The sequence below is a fragment of the Ostrea edulis genome, chromosome 1, assembly GCF_947568905.1.
Source record: "Ostrea edulis chromosome 1, xbOstEdul1.1, whole genome shotgun sequence".
NCBI classification, from domain to species: domain Eukaryota; kingdom Metazoa; phylum Mollusca; class Bivalvia; order Ostreida; family Ostreidae; genus Ostrea; species Ostrea edulis.
In genome coordinates this window covers 2851975-2870366 of record NC_079164.1, presented here as the reverse complement: position 1 = coordinate 2870366, position 18392 = coordinate 2851975, and the positions used below count along the sequence as shown (strand labels likewise).

Here is an 18392-nt window from a genome sequence, read left to right as displayed (position 1 = left end):
CACAAATGTCTATGTACAAAACATCTAAATAAAGATTTCTCTAATTCTTAATATCTGCAGTAGATTTCCCTTCCGATTGTAAACCTAATCTATACAAAACATCTAAATAAAGATTTCTCTAATTCTTAATATCTGCAGTAGATTTCCCTTCCGATTGTAAACCTAATCTATACAAAACATCTAAATAAAGATTTCTCTAATTCTTAATATCTGCAGTAGATTTCCCTTCCAATTGTAAACCTAATCTATACAAAACATCTAAATAAAGATTTCTCTAATTCTTAATATCTGCAGTAGATTTCCCTTCCAATTGTAAACCTAATCTATACAAAACATCTAAATAAAGATTTCTCTAATTCTTAATATCTGCAGTAGATTTCCCTTCCAATTGTAAAGCTAATCTATACAAAACATCTAAATAAAGATTTCTCTAATTCTTAATATCTGCAGTAGATTTCCCTTCCAACTGTAAACCTAATCTATACAAAACATCTAAATAAAGATTTCTCTAATTCTTAATATCTGCAGTAGATTTCCCTTCCAATTGTAAAGCTAATCTATACAAAACATCTAAATAAAGATTTCTCTAATTCTTAATATCTGCAGTAGATTTCCCTTCCAATTGTAAAGCTAATCTATACAAAACATTTAAATAAAGATTTCTCTAATTCTTAATATCTGCAGTAGATTTCCCTTCCAATTGTAAACCTAATCTATACAAAACATCTAAATAAAGATTTCTCTAATTCTTAATATCTGCAGTAGATTTCCCTTCCAATTGTAAAGCTAATCTATACAAAACATCTAAATAAAGATTTCTCTAATTCTTAATATCTGCAGTAGATTTCCCTTCCAATTGTAAAGCTAATCTATACAAAACATCTAAATAAAGATTTCTCTAATTCTTAATATCTGCAGTAGATTTCCCTTCCAATTGTAAACCTAATCTATACAAAACATCTAAATAAAGATTTCTCTAATTCTTAATATCTGCAGTAGATTTCCCTTCCAATTGTAAAGCTAATCTATACAAAACATCTAAATAAAGATTTCTCTAATTCTTAATATCTGCAGTAGATTTCCCTTCCAATTGTAAACCTAATCTATACAAAACATCTAAATAAAGATTTCTCTAATTCTTAATATCTGCAGTAGATTTCCCTTCCAATTGTAAAGCTAATCTATACAAAACATCTAAATAAAAAATTCTCTAATTCTTAATATCTGCAGTAGATTTCCCTTCCGATTGTAAACCTAATTTATGCAAAACATCTAAATAAAGATTTTTCTAATTCTTAATATCTGCAGTAGATTTCCCTTCCGATTGTAAACCTAATCTATACAAAACATCTAAATAAAGATTTCTCTAATTCTTAATATCTGCAGTAGATTTCTCTTCCGATTGTAAACCTAATCTTTACAAAACATCTAAATAAAGATTTCTCTAATTTTCTTAAGGAAAGTCCGTGCTTTTACGTATCCGGTTTTAAATTTTAAACACCGACTACAAAGTTCCAGTTATAAATTCTTTGTCCGATGTTTGTAGTTTACGAAAACTGTACGAGTCAAATTTAGCATTCAAATGTGAATCTTAGATATATTTACCATGAATTATTATAGTATCAAGTCCGCACTAGTTCCAATGGTACAGAGCAATGTAATATCTACATTGATCTCTAAAAGGCTCATAGCTTGCAATCTAAGCCTGAACAAGTTAAAAATCATACATAGGCGTGACCCTCACAGTGGAATTCAAACTGTTTTTAGTGAGTTTGTGTTTGGTTCAAAGAAACCCAGAATTATAAATCCTCAGAAAATCATCAGCAAAGCTGTTGAATATTTGAACTCTTCTTCACAAGTACTTTCAAGAAACAAAATTATTTGAACATGAGCTGTAGTTACTAGAATCTACACATATGTTACACTATATTTATTTTTTCTATAAGTATGAGATAACATGTAGGTATTTTTATGTATATGATTGATAGCCAAACAAAAAAAGAATAACACACACACAAAAAAAATTGTGAGAAAAAGGAAGGGGTGGGGAGCCCCCCCCCCCCCCCCCCTTCTTGTGTTCTAATTGTCTGGTAGGACACAATTTTCAGTATGTTTTACATATATATATATTGTCATATTCTGTTAATCTTGATTTTAAGACTGTATTTGCTGTTACAATTTACTATTTTCAAAGTGTGCAAAGAATAATTGTAAAACTTAAATTTAAAAATGGGGGTTTACGTACTTAAGAGACAATTTTGCGAAATATCTCTGGTCAACTATGGTAAAATATGTTTTTTTTGTTAACCTTAGATATAATGCTACATATTTTTAAAGAAAAACTGGCATGTAAACAATTTAGATTTTGAGAATTTTTCAAAATTGCGATATTCTGTGATTTTTTTCTGAAAGATGTGAGCAGATTAAACAGCAATTGTGTATGTTTTCAATTGGATATCTTTAAAAATTCTCTCAGTAAATGAATAGCTATTGGTTTTTACATATTATAGCTTAATATGATGTGCTTTGGTGCATATTTTTAATAAAACATGAGATCATGCATTGTTGTGTTAAAATTTGGCTTTTGCATTTGGGGGTATATGTGCTCTGTAGCACATAGTATAAAAATAAACCCGCAAAGGTATGTCTAATATGGGTGTTTTAGTTAGTTTATGAGTTGTTAAAGTTATTTAAATGGAAAAAAAAATTGATAGACAGAAATTTCTAATAGTATTTACCTACCTTAATATCTGCAGTAGATTTCCCTTCCGATTGTAAACCTAATCTTTACAAAACATCTTAATAAAGATTTCTCTAATTTTCTTAATATCTGCAGTAGATTTCCCTTCCGATTGTAAACCTAATCTATACAAAACATCTAAATAAAGATTTCTCTAATTCTTAATATCTGCAGTAGATTTCCCTTCCGATTGTAAACCTAATCTATACAAAACATCTAAATAAAAATTTCTCTAATTCTTAATATCTGCAGTAGATTTCCCTTCCGATAGTAAACCTAATCTATACAAAACATCTAAATAAAGATTTCTCTAATTCTTAATATCTGCAGTAGATTTCCCTTCCGACTGTAAACCTAATCTATACAAAAACTCCAGTATCTGTTCTCTATCATCCTTCAGCAGATAGTCATAAGGTCTGGTGTAGGAGATCATGCCACGTCTTCCTCTCGGAGTGTCTCTCATTTTCTCTGACACATTTCCTTCCTTTATGTCTGCACTTCTTCCTCTCAGAGTGTCTTTCATTTTCTCTGACACATTTCCTTCCTTTATGCCTGCACTTCTTCCTCTCGGAGTGTCTCTCATTTTCTCTGAAACATTTCCTTCCTTTATGTCTGCACTTCTTCCTCTCGGAGTGTCTCTCATTTTCTCTGAAACATTTCCTTCCTTTATGTCTGCACTTCTTCCTCTCGGAGTGTCTCTCATTTTCTCTGAAACATTTCCTTCCTTTATGTCTGCACTTCTTCCTCTCGGAGTGTCTCTCATTTTCTCTGAAACATTTCCTTCCTTTATGTCTGCGTAATGAACATCACTCACCTCCAGCCATGTGAAAATCAGCTGAAATTCAATAAGATGTTGATTAAGTACTGAAAATCTACAGTGCCTCTACAATACCAGGTGTACACACTCTGCACAAGTTTTATTTTAACTTAGTACTGTACAACTTTTTGTAATACATCTTTTTTCTGTACAATGTCATAAGAGTTCACTTTACATTTTAACTTGCAACGACCAGCAATGATCAAAATTTGTAAACTTCTAAAAACAGTCCCCATTTTTTTTTTTTTTTTGTAGAAAAATATATGATACAAGTGAATTCTACCCAAAATGTCAGGAAAAACTATCATTGAGAAATGTTATGTATGTAGTGGTTTTTATTTTTATTTTACAGCCTTGGTTTCGTAATCTCTATTTAGCTAGTTTTGCTGGTATTTCAGTATGATAATTCTATTTACTTTGAATTTTCAGTTGTTACTTACATAAAACCCCTTTATTGTTGGTTGTTTTTAAGTTAGGTCATGTGTTGACATTCCACATGTTTTACTTTTAAAACAGGAAGTGTCATCCATGTTGGCAGTCTTTCCATAGTACTTTTGATAGCTGTGTTCTGATTGGCTAAGTTAGTCTCAGGATCTTTGATATTTATTGGTTTCTATTTTTGGGCCTAGCTAGGGTATTTAAAGCCGTGTTCGTGTAGTTTTCTTCATTTGGGTTGGGGAACACGACCTCATGGTTAGTTCCTCTTTACTGTGCAGGAAAACCTCATGGTTTATCAGCACTATTTCATTAGTACCTTTGTGCTAGGAAAATCTTATGATTTAACAGCACTCTAGGTCTTAGCTTTAGTTGCACGTTTTTCATAAGTTCTAGTATTTTGATTGTGTTAGGAATAAGCTTAGGATGTAGGTTTTATAAAGTTTAAGTTCCCCTTACCAAGTCCAGCCTGGTCTAAGGACATGTAGATAACAGGTGTAAATTCTAGAACCACTATTTATTATTATTTTGCCCTTTATATTTTTGGTGTTGTTTATTTTCTGGGTCAGTTATTTTTAGAGCCCAGACTTTACCTTATTGTTGATAGTTCAACTCTAGAGTGTTAATAGTAGAGTTCATATTGGGTGATGTAGCTCATCTCTCTTATATTTTCCACCTCACTGGTTTATTTATAGAGTAGGATTTTTGAGCATTTGTCTATGTAAGGAGGCCCAGTAGGGACATACATTTTTTTTTAGTCTTCTACATTCCTGCCATTTTTTTTTTAATTAGTTAATTTTTCATGAACTTCTTATCTATTTATTGAGATTATTGTTGTTCATTTGCTAAATTAAATCATATTTCTGATATAACTTTATTTGTTTCTGTGAAATTTCCATAGACTTTACTACTTGTTATATTTTGATCATTACTTATTATTTGTTAACATTTACAAAGGTTAATTCTCACTTTATTAAACTTATAAAACTTTAAACAGTGTTTTCATTTAGCGTTGATCATAGTTCAGAAATCCCCTTACCTGGGTTGATCTTTGATAGCTGGAGGTAGAGTACCGCTATAAGCCAAGTTGGCTGGTAACTTTAATACTTAATCACTAAAGAATTCTGCTTCCAGTTACATGTAATTTCCTCCAAACACCAAAGGTCCTACTAATGTTTTGTTCACTCCAATGACAGATGATGTTAAAAATACACATGCTAATTTAGGATATAGAGAGGTTTTATATTTTTGTAAGCGAAATTGCTCATGAATCTGGGCCTCATTTACACAGATTTACATATACATATCAACAAGAGTCTCATGGGACATATAGCTCAAATGAGTCACCTTGGCCTTGCTGTCGTTAAGCTATTATGAATTTTATCAATCTCTATTCCAATGACAAATTTTGACCCCATATTGTGGCCCAAGCCTAGTCCCAAAGAGTCACAACATAATCAAACTTTAAATCACACATTATGTTTGGTTATTTGTTTTGCATCCCATCGAAAAATTTTCTCTCCAATTAAGACGTCACCATCTGTAGGTGAAGTAACACAAATTTAGACCTATGCTTAGTGTTCAATGTCATAGCAGTGAGGGTTCATTAATGTGCCAACATCTGCCATGACACAACACCTCAGTTTCAAGGTCATTTGTGAAAGACCCAAAGCATGATTCTCACTACCTAATTTTATGTCTTAGACTCGTCACTTGATGCGGCTCGAACTCACGACCTCCTGCTTATGAAGTGAACGCTCCACCACAGGGGTACCATGACCGGAATGCTTTAATACTAAGATGACTATCATGACCTTGCTTTTCTGAAGAAGGTCAAGGTCAAAGATCATGAAATGAAAGATATTTTCATAAGAAATCTATATACAATATATATGAAAGCTCCCCTTTAATTAAATACAAGTACTGTGGAATCATTAGAATTCGTGGTGGCTCAATTTTTGTGGAATTCCTGGGTACCCCTCAACCACGAATTTACATCTGCAACGGATAAAGACATTCCAGAGTTATCTTTGTTACACATATTACGTCCCCACGAACCCATAAAAATTCAGCAATCCACGAAAATTGGCCCCCACGAATTTAAATGACTCTACAGTAGTTCAGGAGATATTAAATCAAACAATAAAATGCTTCCTTTGTTGTTTCATTGGGTGATGAAGGTAGCAAGCATTGCAGAAAAAATCATAACCCGGGCATGTCAATTTTTTCTGCTATAATTGTGGCAGCCAAATGCCCCAATCTAATTCAAATCAGACTTCTTAGATCCGCACCGTATACTCTGCGTAAGTAGATCTGACATAACCCGACTAGGGGTCATGTTCAGATGAACTTTATGTCAGTCAATCAGTGGGTCAGCTTTGAAATCGTCAGTGTTCACAATTCAAGGAAAATGGCTGCGATTGTTTGGTGTGAAAGAAAACATACCGCAGCTAGATGCGACGTCATAATGCACCGTTTCTGTCGACTGGCATTATATTCCTCGCGTTATTTAAGTAAACCATCTTGAAAACTATTCAAATCGTACCCATCCCTATTCATATATAAATTGGAATTCACAATTAATTTCATTTGGGTGTTTATATCGTACGTTTTGTTGTTTGTATGAACGGATTAGATTAGGCATTATTGCGAAAGTTTAAAATTCGTTATGCGTGGATATACAATATTGCAGTGTTGAATAAACTTTGTGGGAGAGAGTTTACAGCAATTTGTTTACGAATTGCCAGGAACCGCCTAAATAGCCATCATTGTCTGTATGGCGCAATCTGACTTGCTGATAGTGCTCATGAATATTCCAAGCGAAAGGTCATGTGGACATGACCCCTATGGGGTTAGATCAGATCCTATTGTAGCGATTGTGAGCATAATTTAGGATTTGATTTTAATTAGATTGCCAAATGCCCCTTTAAATGGCAGTCTACAAGCTGAACCTTATATCACCTATACATCTCTATAAAAGACAGAGCTGTAATTAACAGTGGGGAGTAATGGTTGACTTGGGCAAAGACTATTTTCATAAACATCGAATTTCACATGATGGATTGATGTTTTACGCCACTTTGACAATATTTCAGCCATGTTACAGCGATTAACTAATTGAAATGTTTGGTTGTGAGTGTTTGAGTTTCCCTGATAGCCCCTAGTGAGCCCCCTCTTTATAAAACATCAGGGAAACGATATTTTGCGTGCCAAGGGGGCTGTAATCCTCGACACGGGACACCCACTAACGTCCCATCATCATGGATGAGTACCTGTGTTTCCATACAGATGATCCCCTGTATAACTTTGGTGTCGCAGTCTTTACTGGCGTATTGTGTATTCGGATACTCCAGCAGCAGACAGCCGGCATGCCGAGCTAGCAAATCATCCCACACAGCTGAACAGATATCACATCCCTCTAAAGAATCCCCTCTTCTTCTAGTCTTCTTCACCTTTAAATAAACAAGAATAAATCATTCGAGTATATCGTTACTTGAAGAACTGTAAAAGTTAAAACGTGTGTATGACACTCACATCGTACACTACAGCTATGTAAATGTTTAGTGTCATACTTTCCAAATATTCTGCCTTCAATACTTTTTTTTCATTTTGCATTACACCTGAATGTGTTGATTAATTAATTTTAATGTAGATCACTTGAGCCTAATTTAGCTGAGTTAAATAGATAAATAAATCTTTATTCGGTATATACATACATACAAACATACATACATAAATACCAAGGATAACCCCTGGAAGCTCAAATGCTTATTTCCAATGGGGTCCATTTTGATGCATGGATGTTTGCGCTAAGGGGTCATTTATGTGAGAGGAAACCCACGTGTCCGAGCGGGTGACCGCCATACCCTCTAACATACAACCACTGCCAATCATGGGGATCGAACTTGGGTCGCAGCGGTGAGAAGCGAGAGTGCTACCTGGACACCCTTGGGACATAAGCACACCAATTTGATGCCAATAGTAAATTAGGATGGAGTTAAGAAATAGATAATGTGGTCATCTGATTTTCTTGATGGATTAAGCACCAAATAAACTATTTGACACAAGTTTCTGTTGCCTCAAGCACGTCAGTATTTTTAATTCATTATTTGTGTTTGTTAACGTCTGAAATGGTCACATGACTGTCACTTGAATCACAGGCAATTTATATCGCTTGGGTTCGAATCTATTAAAAAAAAAAAAAATTATAATTGGCTGTGACATGAATATGCATCACAGAGGGTGAAGAAGCAAGTACAGTTGACAGATTTTAAATCAAATTCCTTTGTTTCAAACAGCTGTCATGATACATGTATAGGGCGTATAAAGCCTGTACTTACCAATCCATACATGAGACAATTCAATAAAAATAGATCTTTCACTTCACCTGTAGCGATCATAGGTGAGTGGATCAAAGAATCTAATTCTAATTAGACTGATACATGCCTGGGACAAACGATCAGAGGTGAGTGGGTCAAAGGATCTACTTTTAATTGATACATGCCTGGGACAAGATCAAGTACGGCTGTTTGTAAATACAGATTAAAAATAAAATACCTGTAATGATATAAGGCTTGTTGGATAATCTTACATACATACAACAAGCCGACAGTGTGAATAATCTTACGTACATACAACAAGCCGACAGTGTGGATAATCTTACATACATACAACAAGCCGACAGTGTGGATAATCTTACATCCATACAACAAGCCGACAGTGTGAATAATCTTACATACATACAACAAGCCGACAGTGTGAATAATCTTACATCCATACAACAAGCCGACAGTGTGAATAATCTTACGTACATACAACAAGCCGACAGTGTTCTTATCAAGTGCTGCTCGGAAGGATTCCTCAGCAAAAATTGATTCAGATTTCAGCACAAAACTGTGTTTGGGAGAGGGCCTACATACAATCAGGGTTGGCAAAAAAGTGGTCAATATGAGTATTGACTGGTCCGGTGGTCAATACTGGTTAAAACCGGTCAATACTGGTCAATAGTGGTCAATACTGGTTGATTGAAAATTGTTTGGTCATTATAGTCTGTGTTGTTGGTTATTTTAAATGTTTCAGTGGCCATTATGGTAAATACTGTAATTCATAACACTATCAGTTTATAATATACTTGCAAGTCATAATATTAAATAAATAATGTAAATGACTCAATTAAATTGGGGAAGATATAAAAGTTTATTGTAAAAATTAAAAACTGTTTCGTAGCCGTATTACTTTGGTACTGACAACAGCATTGCAGTCTTTACATCTTGCTGTGGTCTTGTTGTTGTTCTCAACAATATCATAGAAATTACAAAATGTTTTGTTGAAGCCATAGATAGTATGATGGGGGAAGTGTTTTCTATTTCTGTTCAAATTCTTTAGTTTATCAAGAACTAACTATTGTTTCAAATCTTCATTTAACTGTTAAATAAACATTTTAGGGGGTGTGTTGGTGATGTTTTTATAACAATTACATGTACACTGGTCCTCTCTGGTCCCAGAGTATGCTAATTAACACCTGTCAACTCTGTTTCCTGTGCTCAGGTACATCTCCTGCTCTGTACATTGCAACACATTATTTATCTACAGCATCTGTCACCCAATTCATATTAAATCACTGTGTTTATTTAATGTCCATGCAGCTACCTGTTATTCTTAATCTGTCCAGATACATGTATAAGCAGATCCTATTGTCCAGTTATGCTATATGTGACCCTCTTTTATAGTTCTGAAGATATTATGATCACAGTTTCAGCAAACTAAATATATTAAACTTATGAAATTACATCTAATTATATAATGAAAATTATTGATAACCAATTGATCCATATATCATAATGAAAACGCTTAATTTACCTTCGCAAAAAATATACAAAAATAGGAAAATGGACAGTTTAAATCTCAATTGACCAGTATTGACCAGTATTGACCACTTAGGGAGTATTGACCCAGTGATTCATTTTGAAAATGGTATATGAGTCCAGCGGACTCCCCTTGATCACAATAATGAGTCCCATGCTAAAATGAATGAGTCCAAATTTCATTATTTCAAACAAACAGCCTGACAATCACAGGTATAAACAAACCAAGTCAAGGAAGAAGCTTAGTGTTGTCACCCCCTTCTAGAGAATGAATATTTCGCTTTTTATTACAAGCCATCATTTGCAGAAAATTCTTGTTCGTAGCTAGTTCATATTGCAAAATGATTTTCAGGTGCTTAAAGTTGAATGATGGAAGTTTTTATTCCTAGCTACTTTGTTCATGCCATTTAGTTTTTTTGTTCTGTGCAAATGCTGCAATAAATAATTTTTTCTCCGTTTTCTTCATTTTTCTCAAATCTTAGCCAAGAATACAGTGCAAGTCATTTCTGATGACATCTTTTTCACCTTTCGAATTTTCTCAACCTCTACTTCGTTTTCAGGAATGACGTTTGATTTCGGGGACTCCGCGTTTGTTTTTTACCCGTATATAGTTACTGGCAATATTATCATTCACATCACTTAAATTTTGTTAACTTTCCCTGATTAGGAAGTTTTAAAACAAAAAAAAATCGGTGGAATCGGATTATTCTAGTTCCCAGTTTTGTTTACCCGCCGTAATGCCTTATATATCATTTGGTTTCATTGGTTAATGCAATGCGAGTTGACCAATGAAATATCAATATTCTTAATTCGGAATATCTCGGGCGTGTAGTACGTTCTGGAGCTTAGATTTCATACTAATTACCGGAGGGGGGGGTTGAAAACATTTTCATATAATTTCGAATGTTCATGCGTCCACCGGGATGCACAGTTATTGAAACCATGCGTCCTGAGCAAATTCAATGCGTAATTTACGCAGGACGCACGCCAAAATGAATCACTGTTGACCGGGACGGTTAAAACCGCTGGTTAAAACTGGGGGCGGTTTTAACCGTCCAACCCTGCATACAATGTAGGTTATGCCTGTTGCCCAGTCCTATTAAGTTTCTCAATAAAACATGTTGAAATTAAACACTAAACTGTACAGTAATGAAATTGTCTTTGGACAAAATGAAGATCATCAGTTTACTGAATTTGTATGATGTAGAGGACCACATGTGGCAGTTTTCTTGGCTTTATCGCAATTCACCTTTGAATTAGAACGCTTTGCAGGGTTTGACACTAAGGCACGTCCGACCGACCGAGTCTACTAAATGATAGGTCAGGTCGGGTAAAATATCGATTTACTAGTCCGACTGGTCGTGTTGAAAAAATAAGCAAGAAACTTTAGTTTAAACCATAAGATATCTTATTTTTAACTAACAAAAATAACTGTAAAGAGTTTGCGAGCAATTTTGAACCGTGTGATGACAAAATCTCTATTTTTAGTTCTAATATATAAGTCGCTGTCGGAAGTGATGTTTTACGACATTTACTCTTTGTTAATGTGTGTAAAGTTATGTTTCGGATAAATAGATATAAACTGAATTTATTTTCGTTTAAAAAAGCCAAAACAGATTATTTTAATTGAATATCAAATTAATAAATTACATCGTAAACAGCCATTTTTCGGTGTTGACACATGTGTGGGAATGTCTCGACTTCTCGTCCTCAAGGAAGGATGTTCCGAGAGAGAAAAAGGAATAGGTTGGGAAGAAACAAAACAGGGCTTGTGAAATAGAAATTTTGAGGCCATTTTATTCTAACAAAAGGACTAAAGAATTTCTGTGCCGAGTAGAATTTAAAGAAACAGAAAATGCGTTTGAAAATAAAAGCATTAAATTGAATGACGAGACTAAAAGATGTTTTTGAGACAATTAAGTACGTTTTAGTTTAAACTTAACGTTTGTCATTTGAATTATGTACTTAAATATGGAGAAACCACCAGGGTTTTTTTCTCTGGTAAGTTGGTCAGGGCTAGTTGATGTAAGGTCAGGTCTAGTAAAAATCATTTGAAGTAGCCCGACTGGTCTAGCGCTCAAAAAAGTAAATGTCAAACCCTGCTTTGATCGATATAGTATTGCGTTGTGTGACGACACAACTGAATCTGTTTGTAATACAATTGCGAAATGCAACAGACACTCTTATTGGTCCATATGTATAAGTCGGCCCAAATTCCCTTATTCGGGAGTAGTCAGCATTTGAAAACATGACGGCCAGATGCTAGATGGAAAAAAAAATTCAAAGGAAGAAAGAGAAAAAGTTGTATTCTTGTGTTGTTGTCTCATAAATTTAATGAAAAAAAAATTCATAACATATTTTCCTACTACACTTGTGTCCAAACATACCTTCAAATATTCATTAAAGCCCCATACGACCCAAAAACTCGGATCACAGCTTTTGATGATTTCGTTCGTAGACGTAGCCATGTTAGGTAGCCAGTCAATTCGAATCCCGGTTCATTTCCATATTGGCACAATAGCGTCTAGATGTGTACTAATACCCCACAAATATTTTAGCTAAATTGTTTAAATAATATACCACCCCAGTCCTATTAAATGATAATTATTCAAATAGCTAAACTCACGGCAGTGCGGCTTTCATTAGTCATGAGCGGCCGCGCCGGCCGGTCTCCATCTAATGTCCTTATGTAGCATTTTCGTTCATCTAGAGCTTATTTTACCTTTACGAAAACTGGTACAAAAATGTTTTAATTTCTATTAATTATTCGTGTTGATAATAAATGAAAAGCGAATACATAACTTACAACCGATTTTATGAATAGATACCAATAGCAAGAGTTCGAATTGACCGGCTACCTAACATGGCTACGTCAACAAACGAAATCATTTGAAGCTGCGAGTTTTCGGGTGGTGTGTGGCTTTAATGAATAATTGAAGGTATGTTTGGACGCAAGTATATAGTAGGAAAATGTGTTAAGATTTTTTTATACTGAGTTTATGAGACAGCAACACAAGAATACACCGATTTCAGGCCTCAACCGTCCGCAGCTTTTTGTGACCCGTAAATCGAAGGTTTTTATAAGAGGTGGATCTTTTCAGAGAGCTATGTACAGTTCTCCAGCTACACTGAATCCGCTCGAGAAAGTGGGCGGGCTGTAATCGGCCAATGAAAACTCTTGTTGTATTACATCAAACATGTCATTCAAATTGTTCAATCGTCTCATTCAATTGTGTCGTCACACAACGCAATGCTATATCGGGTAAAGCGTTCTAATTCAAAGGTGATTTGCGATAATCCTTGTCAATTCATTCCACTATTCACATGTTCAGTTTTCATTACAGATAAGTGTAGTCAGGATTTCTCAGACATACAAGTTTTATTCAAACTGGTCATGATGAAGCTACACAAACTGTTGTCAAATTAAGTTTCTTCTGCATGTGCTACATGGTCAGGACAAAGTGAGATAAATAATCTCGTACCCGAGAGTCTGACAATATTCACACTCTTTACAGATCTGAGATAAATAATCTCGTACCCAAGAGTCTGACAATATTCACATGCTTTACAGATCTGAGATAAATAATCTCGTACCCGAGAGTCTGTTGATATTCACATGCTTTACAGATCTGAGATAAATAATCTCGTACCCGAGAGTCTGATGATATTCACATGCTTTACAAATCAAGTACCTCAACCACATTGATGACACACACAGTGAAGTTCCTTTCTATGTCCTGCATGCTGCCGATATTGACGAGACGTAAATCAGGAACAGCTGATGTAGGTTCACCCTCTATACTTGTGACACACCTCAGTTCAGCTCCTTGTCTGAAATAGGAGACAAGGACTATATATATATATATTCAAAATTCAACAATACTAAATGATTGACTCTTCTGTGTGCTTAATTATCTCCCCTTTAAAGGGCGCTTAGTAGTCCCTCGCCTGTACACTCTGACTTATTCATACTTTGCTTACAGAGACTCTGAGTCCTGTTTTATTGAAGATCATTTTCATGTGACTTTCAATAAACAAAGTGTAAATAACTGAGGAGAATAGGATCGAAGCTCTACTGAGCCTTCAGATAAGGTAAGTCAAAACTCCTATACAGTACAGGTAAATTCCTCTACAGGTAAATTTCTATACAGTACAGGTAAATTCCTATACAGTACAGGTAAATTCCTATACAGTACAGGTAAATTCCTATACAGAACAGGTAAATTTCTATACAGTACAGGTAAATTCCTATACAGAACAGGTAAATTACAGTACAGGTAAATTCCTATACAGTACAGGTAAATTCCTATACACTTCAAGTAAATTCCTATATAGAACAGGTAAATTCCTATACAGAACAGGTAAATTTCTATACAGGTAAATTTCTATACAGTACAGGTAAATTCCTATACAGGTAAATTACTACATAAAAGCGTTTAAAATCCTGCTGTGGAAATGTTTTGATACCTGAGGTGATGACTCAAAAATGTAAGTGACCAGATTGTAGAAAAACCATGTACATGCAGTACATTTACTCGCAAGCGCCAAGATCATGTTCAAAATCGGTATGACCACTGTGTACATGTGAGTTAGCTTTCGAGTTTGGTTCCTGTGACCACTGTGTGCATGCGAGTTACCTTCGAGTTTGGTACGTGTGATTACTGTGTACATGCGAGTTAGCTTTGAGTTTGGTATGTGTGATTACTGTGTACATGCGAGTTAGCTTTGAGTTTGGTTCCTGTGACCACTGTGTACATGCGAGTTAGCTTCGAGTTTGGTACGTGTGATTACTGTGTACATGTGAGTTAGCTTCGAGTTTGGTATGTGTGATTTCTGTGTAGATGCGAGTTAGCTTTGAGTTTGGTACGTGTGATTACTGTGTACATTAGGGGTGTGTATTGCTCAAGATTTTCCGATACGATATCCGATATATTGGATTTACAATGTAGTTAAGCATTTTCTGAAGTAAAATATCAAAATGAAAAAATGAAGTGGCATGATATCTTTTATTTCATAACAAAACAAACAATGACATTTAAAGTCTGAGGATCACAATCAGTGATTTTTTGTGTTTTTTTTTTTCAAATTACCACCCCTCCTTTTGAATTGGGAAAAATTAGCGACATTTTCCTCAAATTGGGAAAAATCATTCATAGTAAATTAAAATGGTAAAAATGCATAAAATAATCAAATAACAATTTTTTTGTTTGAGGTTTATTTCGGATCTGATTTAAAATCATAAAATAAATCATTATTTAACATTAAATATATATTGGAAGTCACACCTTGTATATATATTATTTACTTTTTCTAAGAAATACTTATTGTCTAATTTCATAAAGAAAATAATAAATTATTAATTCACCAGCATTTGTACCCATAATCTTGTAAGTATTATATTAATAATCAAGTTTCCAGAATGTCTCTCCTGTTTTGTATTTTTCGAATTTTAGTAAAACCCGATACTGTTGGCCACTTCCTGTTATTAGCCTGACCCTACAAAAAATGGCGGTCAAACTAAATTTTAAACAATATGGCTTAATGTGCATCTGGAAGCTATATACTTCGCTGCATATCTACTTATATGGATGCCTCTATTGTTTTACATATTCTTTACAAAACCTTTTGTATGTGCAGTGGTTTGGAGAATAAAACTGAAGAAAAAAAAACGTATTTACTTTGTCAGAAGTATACGGTAACCTTTTTTTTTAAATGGCCTAATTTCCCTACATTTGAAATTGGGAAAAACATATATATATAATTGGGGAAAAAATAGCTAATTTTAGTGAGGGGAAACAGCCGAATATCGGTGGCATTTTAGCCCAAAAAAAATCACTGACAATGTAAAAGAGGGTATTAAAGTCTGAGGAATCGTGTTCCTGTTAGAAGCCATTTTTAAATTATGAACTTCGATCCCGACTATTAAAATTGCTATTTTTAAACCCGACATTATATCGTATCGTATCGTCGAAACACTGTATCGTATATCGCTGGACAGGCGTATACCGGTACATTTCGATATATCGATATATTGATTCACCCCTAGTGTACATGTGAGTTAGCTTCGAGTTTGGTATGTGTGATTACTGTGTACATGCGAATTAGCTTTGAGTTTGGTACGTATGTATTTATCAGTACTCACTTTGCTTTCAGTAGAAAAATGTGGACAAATGATGATAGCAATGCTGTGTAGTTGGCTTTCACTGGGGGATGAGCGGTTACCATGGATCTGGCACGAAGGAATAGCGTCAACTGTTCGTAAAAGTTCAGCAGATACACAAGGCTCTGTGCGTGATACCTAAAATAAGTACACAAGATCGGCTGAAATAAATCCAAAAAGGCGTAAAACCATAAACAATCAGCAATATAAAATTCTTAGGCCACAATTAAAATATTGTTTGTTTGCTGTTTCCGACTCATGAGTAAACCACATGGGTCGGTAGGTAGGGAAAATATTTTTTTTTTCCTTTCTGACAATGAAACTTTTAAAAATGTCAGATGAGGACCTACTAGTCATGAAATATGCATGTACTTTTTGAAAATTCTAATGGAAAGAGGGAAATTGTCTGAGAACTTTTAGGAATTAAATTTGATATCCAGCACCTTTGTTTTAAACTGTCAGATTCTTTGCCCAGTAAGTGTGTGTCTGTGCATATCCTTTTCAAATATAAAAATGTTTATTTAATAACTATGAATTTGACAGATATTTTTTCACATTGAATGTAACATACTTGAGATTTGGGTCAGAATTGAGAGCCACGCTTATAGGTTCTGCTAGTCAGGGTGGAAAATTTCGGGCGAGGCTAATTTATGAGTCAAACAGACGGTAATAGTGTCAGCTTTTCCAAGAGTGAAATCTACTCCATCGTCACCCGTTAAATCGTCCAAAACATCCTGCCATGTGTCCTCCTCGGAATACTGATAAATGGTGTTTTTAACTATGTGCTTCCCGTCTGTTATAACGTTACCACAAAGAGTTACGTTTTTGACATATGGACGTTTAGTAGAAGGAAGTTCTGTCGTCGGGAACGCCATGCTGCAGTCTCACAAACACATTTTCATTCTCTCGATCACTAGAGGGCGCGTTACGCAAGCTTCACGAGAGCATGGAACTCTAGGTAGAGAATGACACATTTTATGTTTGCGTTAGGAATTCATGAAATTTTATTTTAGGCCTTAAAATATTCACTCCATTTTCATTATGATGTCATATCATCCCAAATTAAGACAAAAGCGTATCTGATGGAAAAGTAATATCCTGGTCACTGTATTGATATTTCATTCACTGTCGCTAAGTGTTTCATTTTTCTTACTGCTTTACAGTCAGGCTTATTTTTGTGTTGACTATCACTCCCTGTCTCTTCTAAGTTATGTATGTGTGTATACAGTGCATGATTTAATATGTTTTGTATTTAGAAGGAAGAAAATGCAACAGACCAGATCAGGATTCAAACCCAAGCCCCCTGAATCTCTCGTCAGGTGCTCTATCAACTGAGCTATCTGGCCACTGTCGATCAAACCCATCTGACTGCTTTGGTTTGTACAGTCTTCTGTTTGCATTCCTGTGACATCTGTATTTGATTTTGTTTCGTTTTTCTATTCTATTTATTTTTTCAAAAATATATTTCTTGCTTTATTTACGTTTTGTTGAAATACAAGCTCCCCCGACCTTACGATGTATGTCCGACACTAGATAAAGCTTTTATATTTTAAACATACCCACCAGGAGAAATGTCCCTCTGTAACAAGTTTCTGTATCTTAAACACACCCACCAAGATAACTGTCCTTCTGTAACAAGTTTCCCCCATACTGGTTTGATTTCCCGCGTCACCTCCACACACTTCTCGAGTTCTCCAATACAGTATGCCGCGTTCTCTTTTCGTGTCATGTTGAATGACGTGTCCGTCATTATTTCTTTTGTTAACCGAGTTAACGACAGGGAAACTTCTCTCTTTTCATCAGAAAGTGGTCCAAAACCAAATTTCTCTACAGTTCTGAAGAAATCGTCGACGGTTGAAGACTGACTTTTGTAAGAAAGGCCTATTTTATCTAATTTATAGATTTTCCAATCAGACACTCTTTCATGTTCTTCGGTTGATTTTACAGACTTCGATATTTTGTGACATGTTCCACAGCAATCATCCTTTTTTCGTTTCCGTTTACGAGACGATGAATTTCTCCTGGGAAGCATGACATCTCTACATTCGTCTAAACTGTGTGAGGTACTCGGTGAGTCTGACGAACTCTCCATGTCGGATGTCATCCTACTTTCATTTTCACTTGCTTTTTAAGGGTCCTGGACGTTTCGCCCCTCAAGACTTTTCGCCTTCAGATTTTTTGTCCCACAGAGAAAACAAGATTCCGCCGTTAGTGAATGAAATGAAATTCTTAAAAACAATGGAAATACAATGTATATCATGGCCATAAACTATATACGTCATGGTCGTCATTTGATCAAATGTGCTTTATCAATGTAATATTAAAGTATTGTGTATAATGTCATCAGGCTATAATATGCCCCCGGGTATGGGGCGA

At 34.9% G+C, this 18392-nt stretch overlaps 1 protein-coding gene across 2 annotated transcripts; it reads right to left on the bottom strand.

The window, feature by feature from the left end:
* Positions 1-1396: 1396 nt before the first annotated feature.
* On the bottom strand, positions 1397-18154 carry LOC125664581 (uncharacterized). Of its 2 annotated transcripts, none has more exons than XM_048897402.2 (5): positions 17630-18154; positions 15999-16154; positions 13549-13687; positions 7265-7444; positions 1397-3575 (listed from the first exon to the last, which is right to left on the bottom strand). In XM_048897402.2, the coding sequence occupies exons 1-5, from the start codon at positions 18118-18120 to the stop codon at positions 3051-3053; spliced, it is 1491 nt and encodes a 496-aa protein (XP_048753359.2). In that variant the 5' UTR covers positions 18121-18154; the 3' UTR covers positions 1397-3050. The 2 variants fall into 2 exon arrangements, with proteins under 2 accessions (XP_048753359.2, XP_056006879.1); XM_056150904.1 differs by having other exon boundaries at positions 17576-18140.
* Positions 18155-18392: the final 238 nt, after the last annotated feature.

What these genes read in the sequence shown, in the direction of transcription:
- LOC125664581 (XM_056150904.1), bottom strand. Translation starts at nt 18,120, where the DNA reads ATGACATCCGACATGGAGAGTTCGTCAGACTCACCGAGTACCTCACAC. An exon ending in AGGGACATTTCTCCTGGTGG is followed by an intron (nt 16,155 to 17,575) that starts GTATGTTTAAAA and finishes TACTTATTTTAG; the next exon opens with GTATCACGCACAGAGCCTTG. An exon ending in TCATCTGTATGGAAACACAG is followed by an intron (nt 3,576 to 7,264) that starts GTACTCATCCAT and finishes ATTGAATTTCAG; the next exon opens with CTGATTTTCACATGGCTGGA.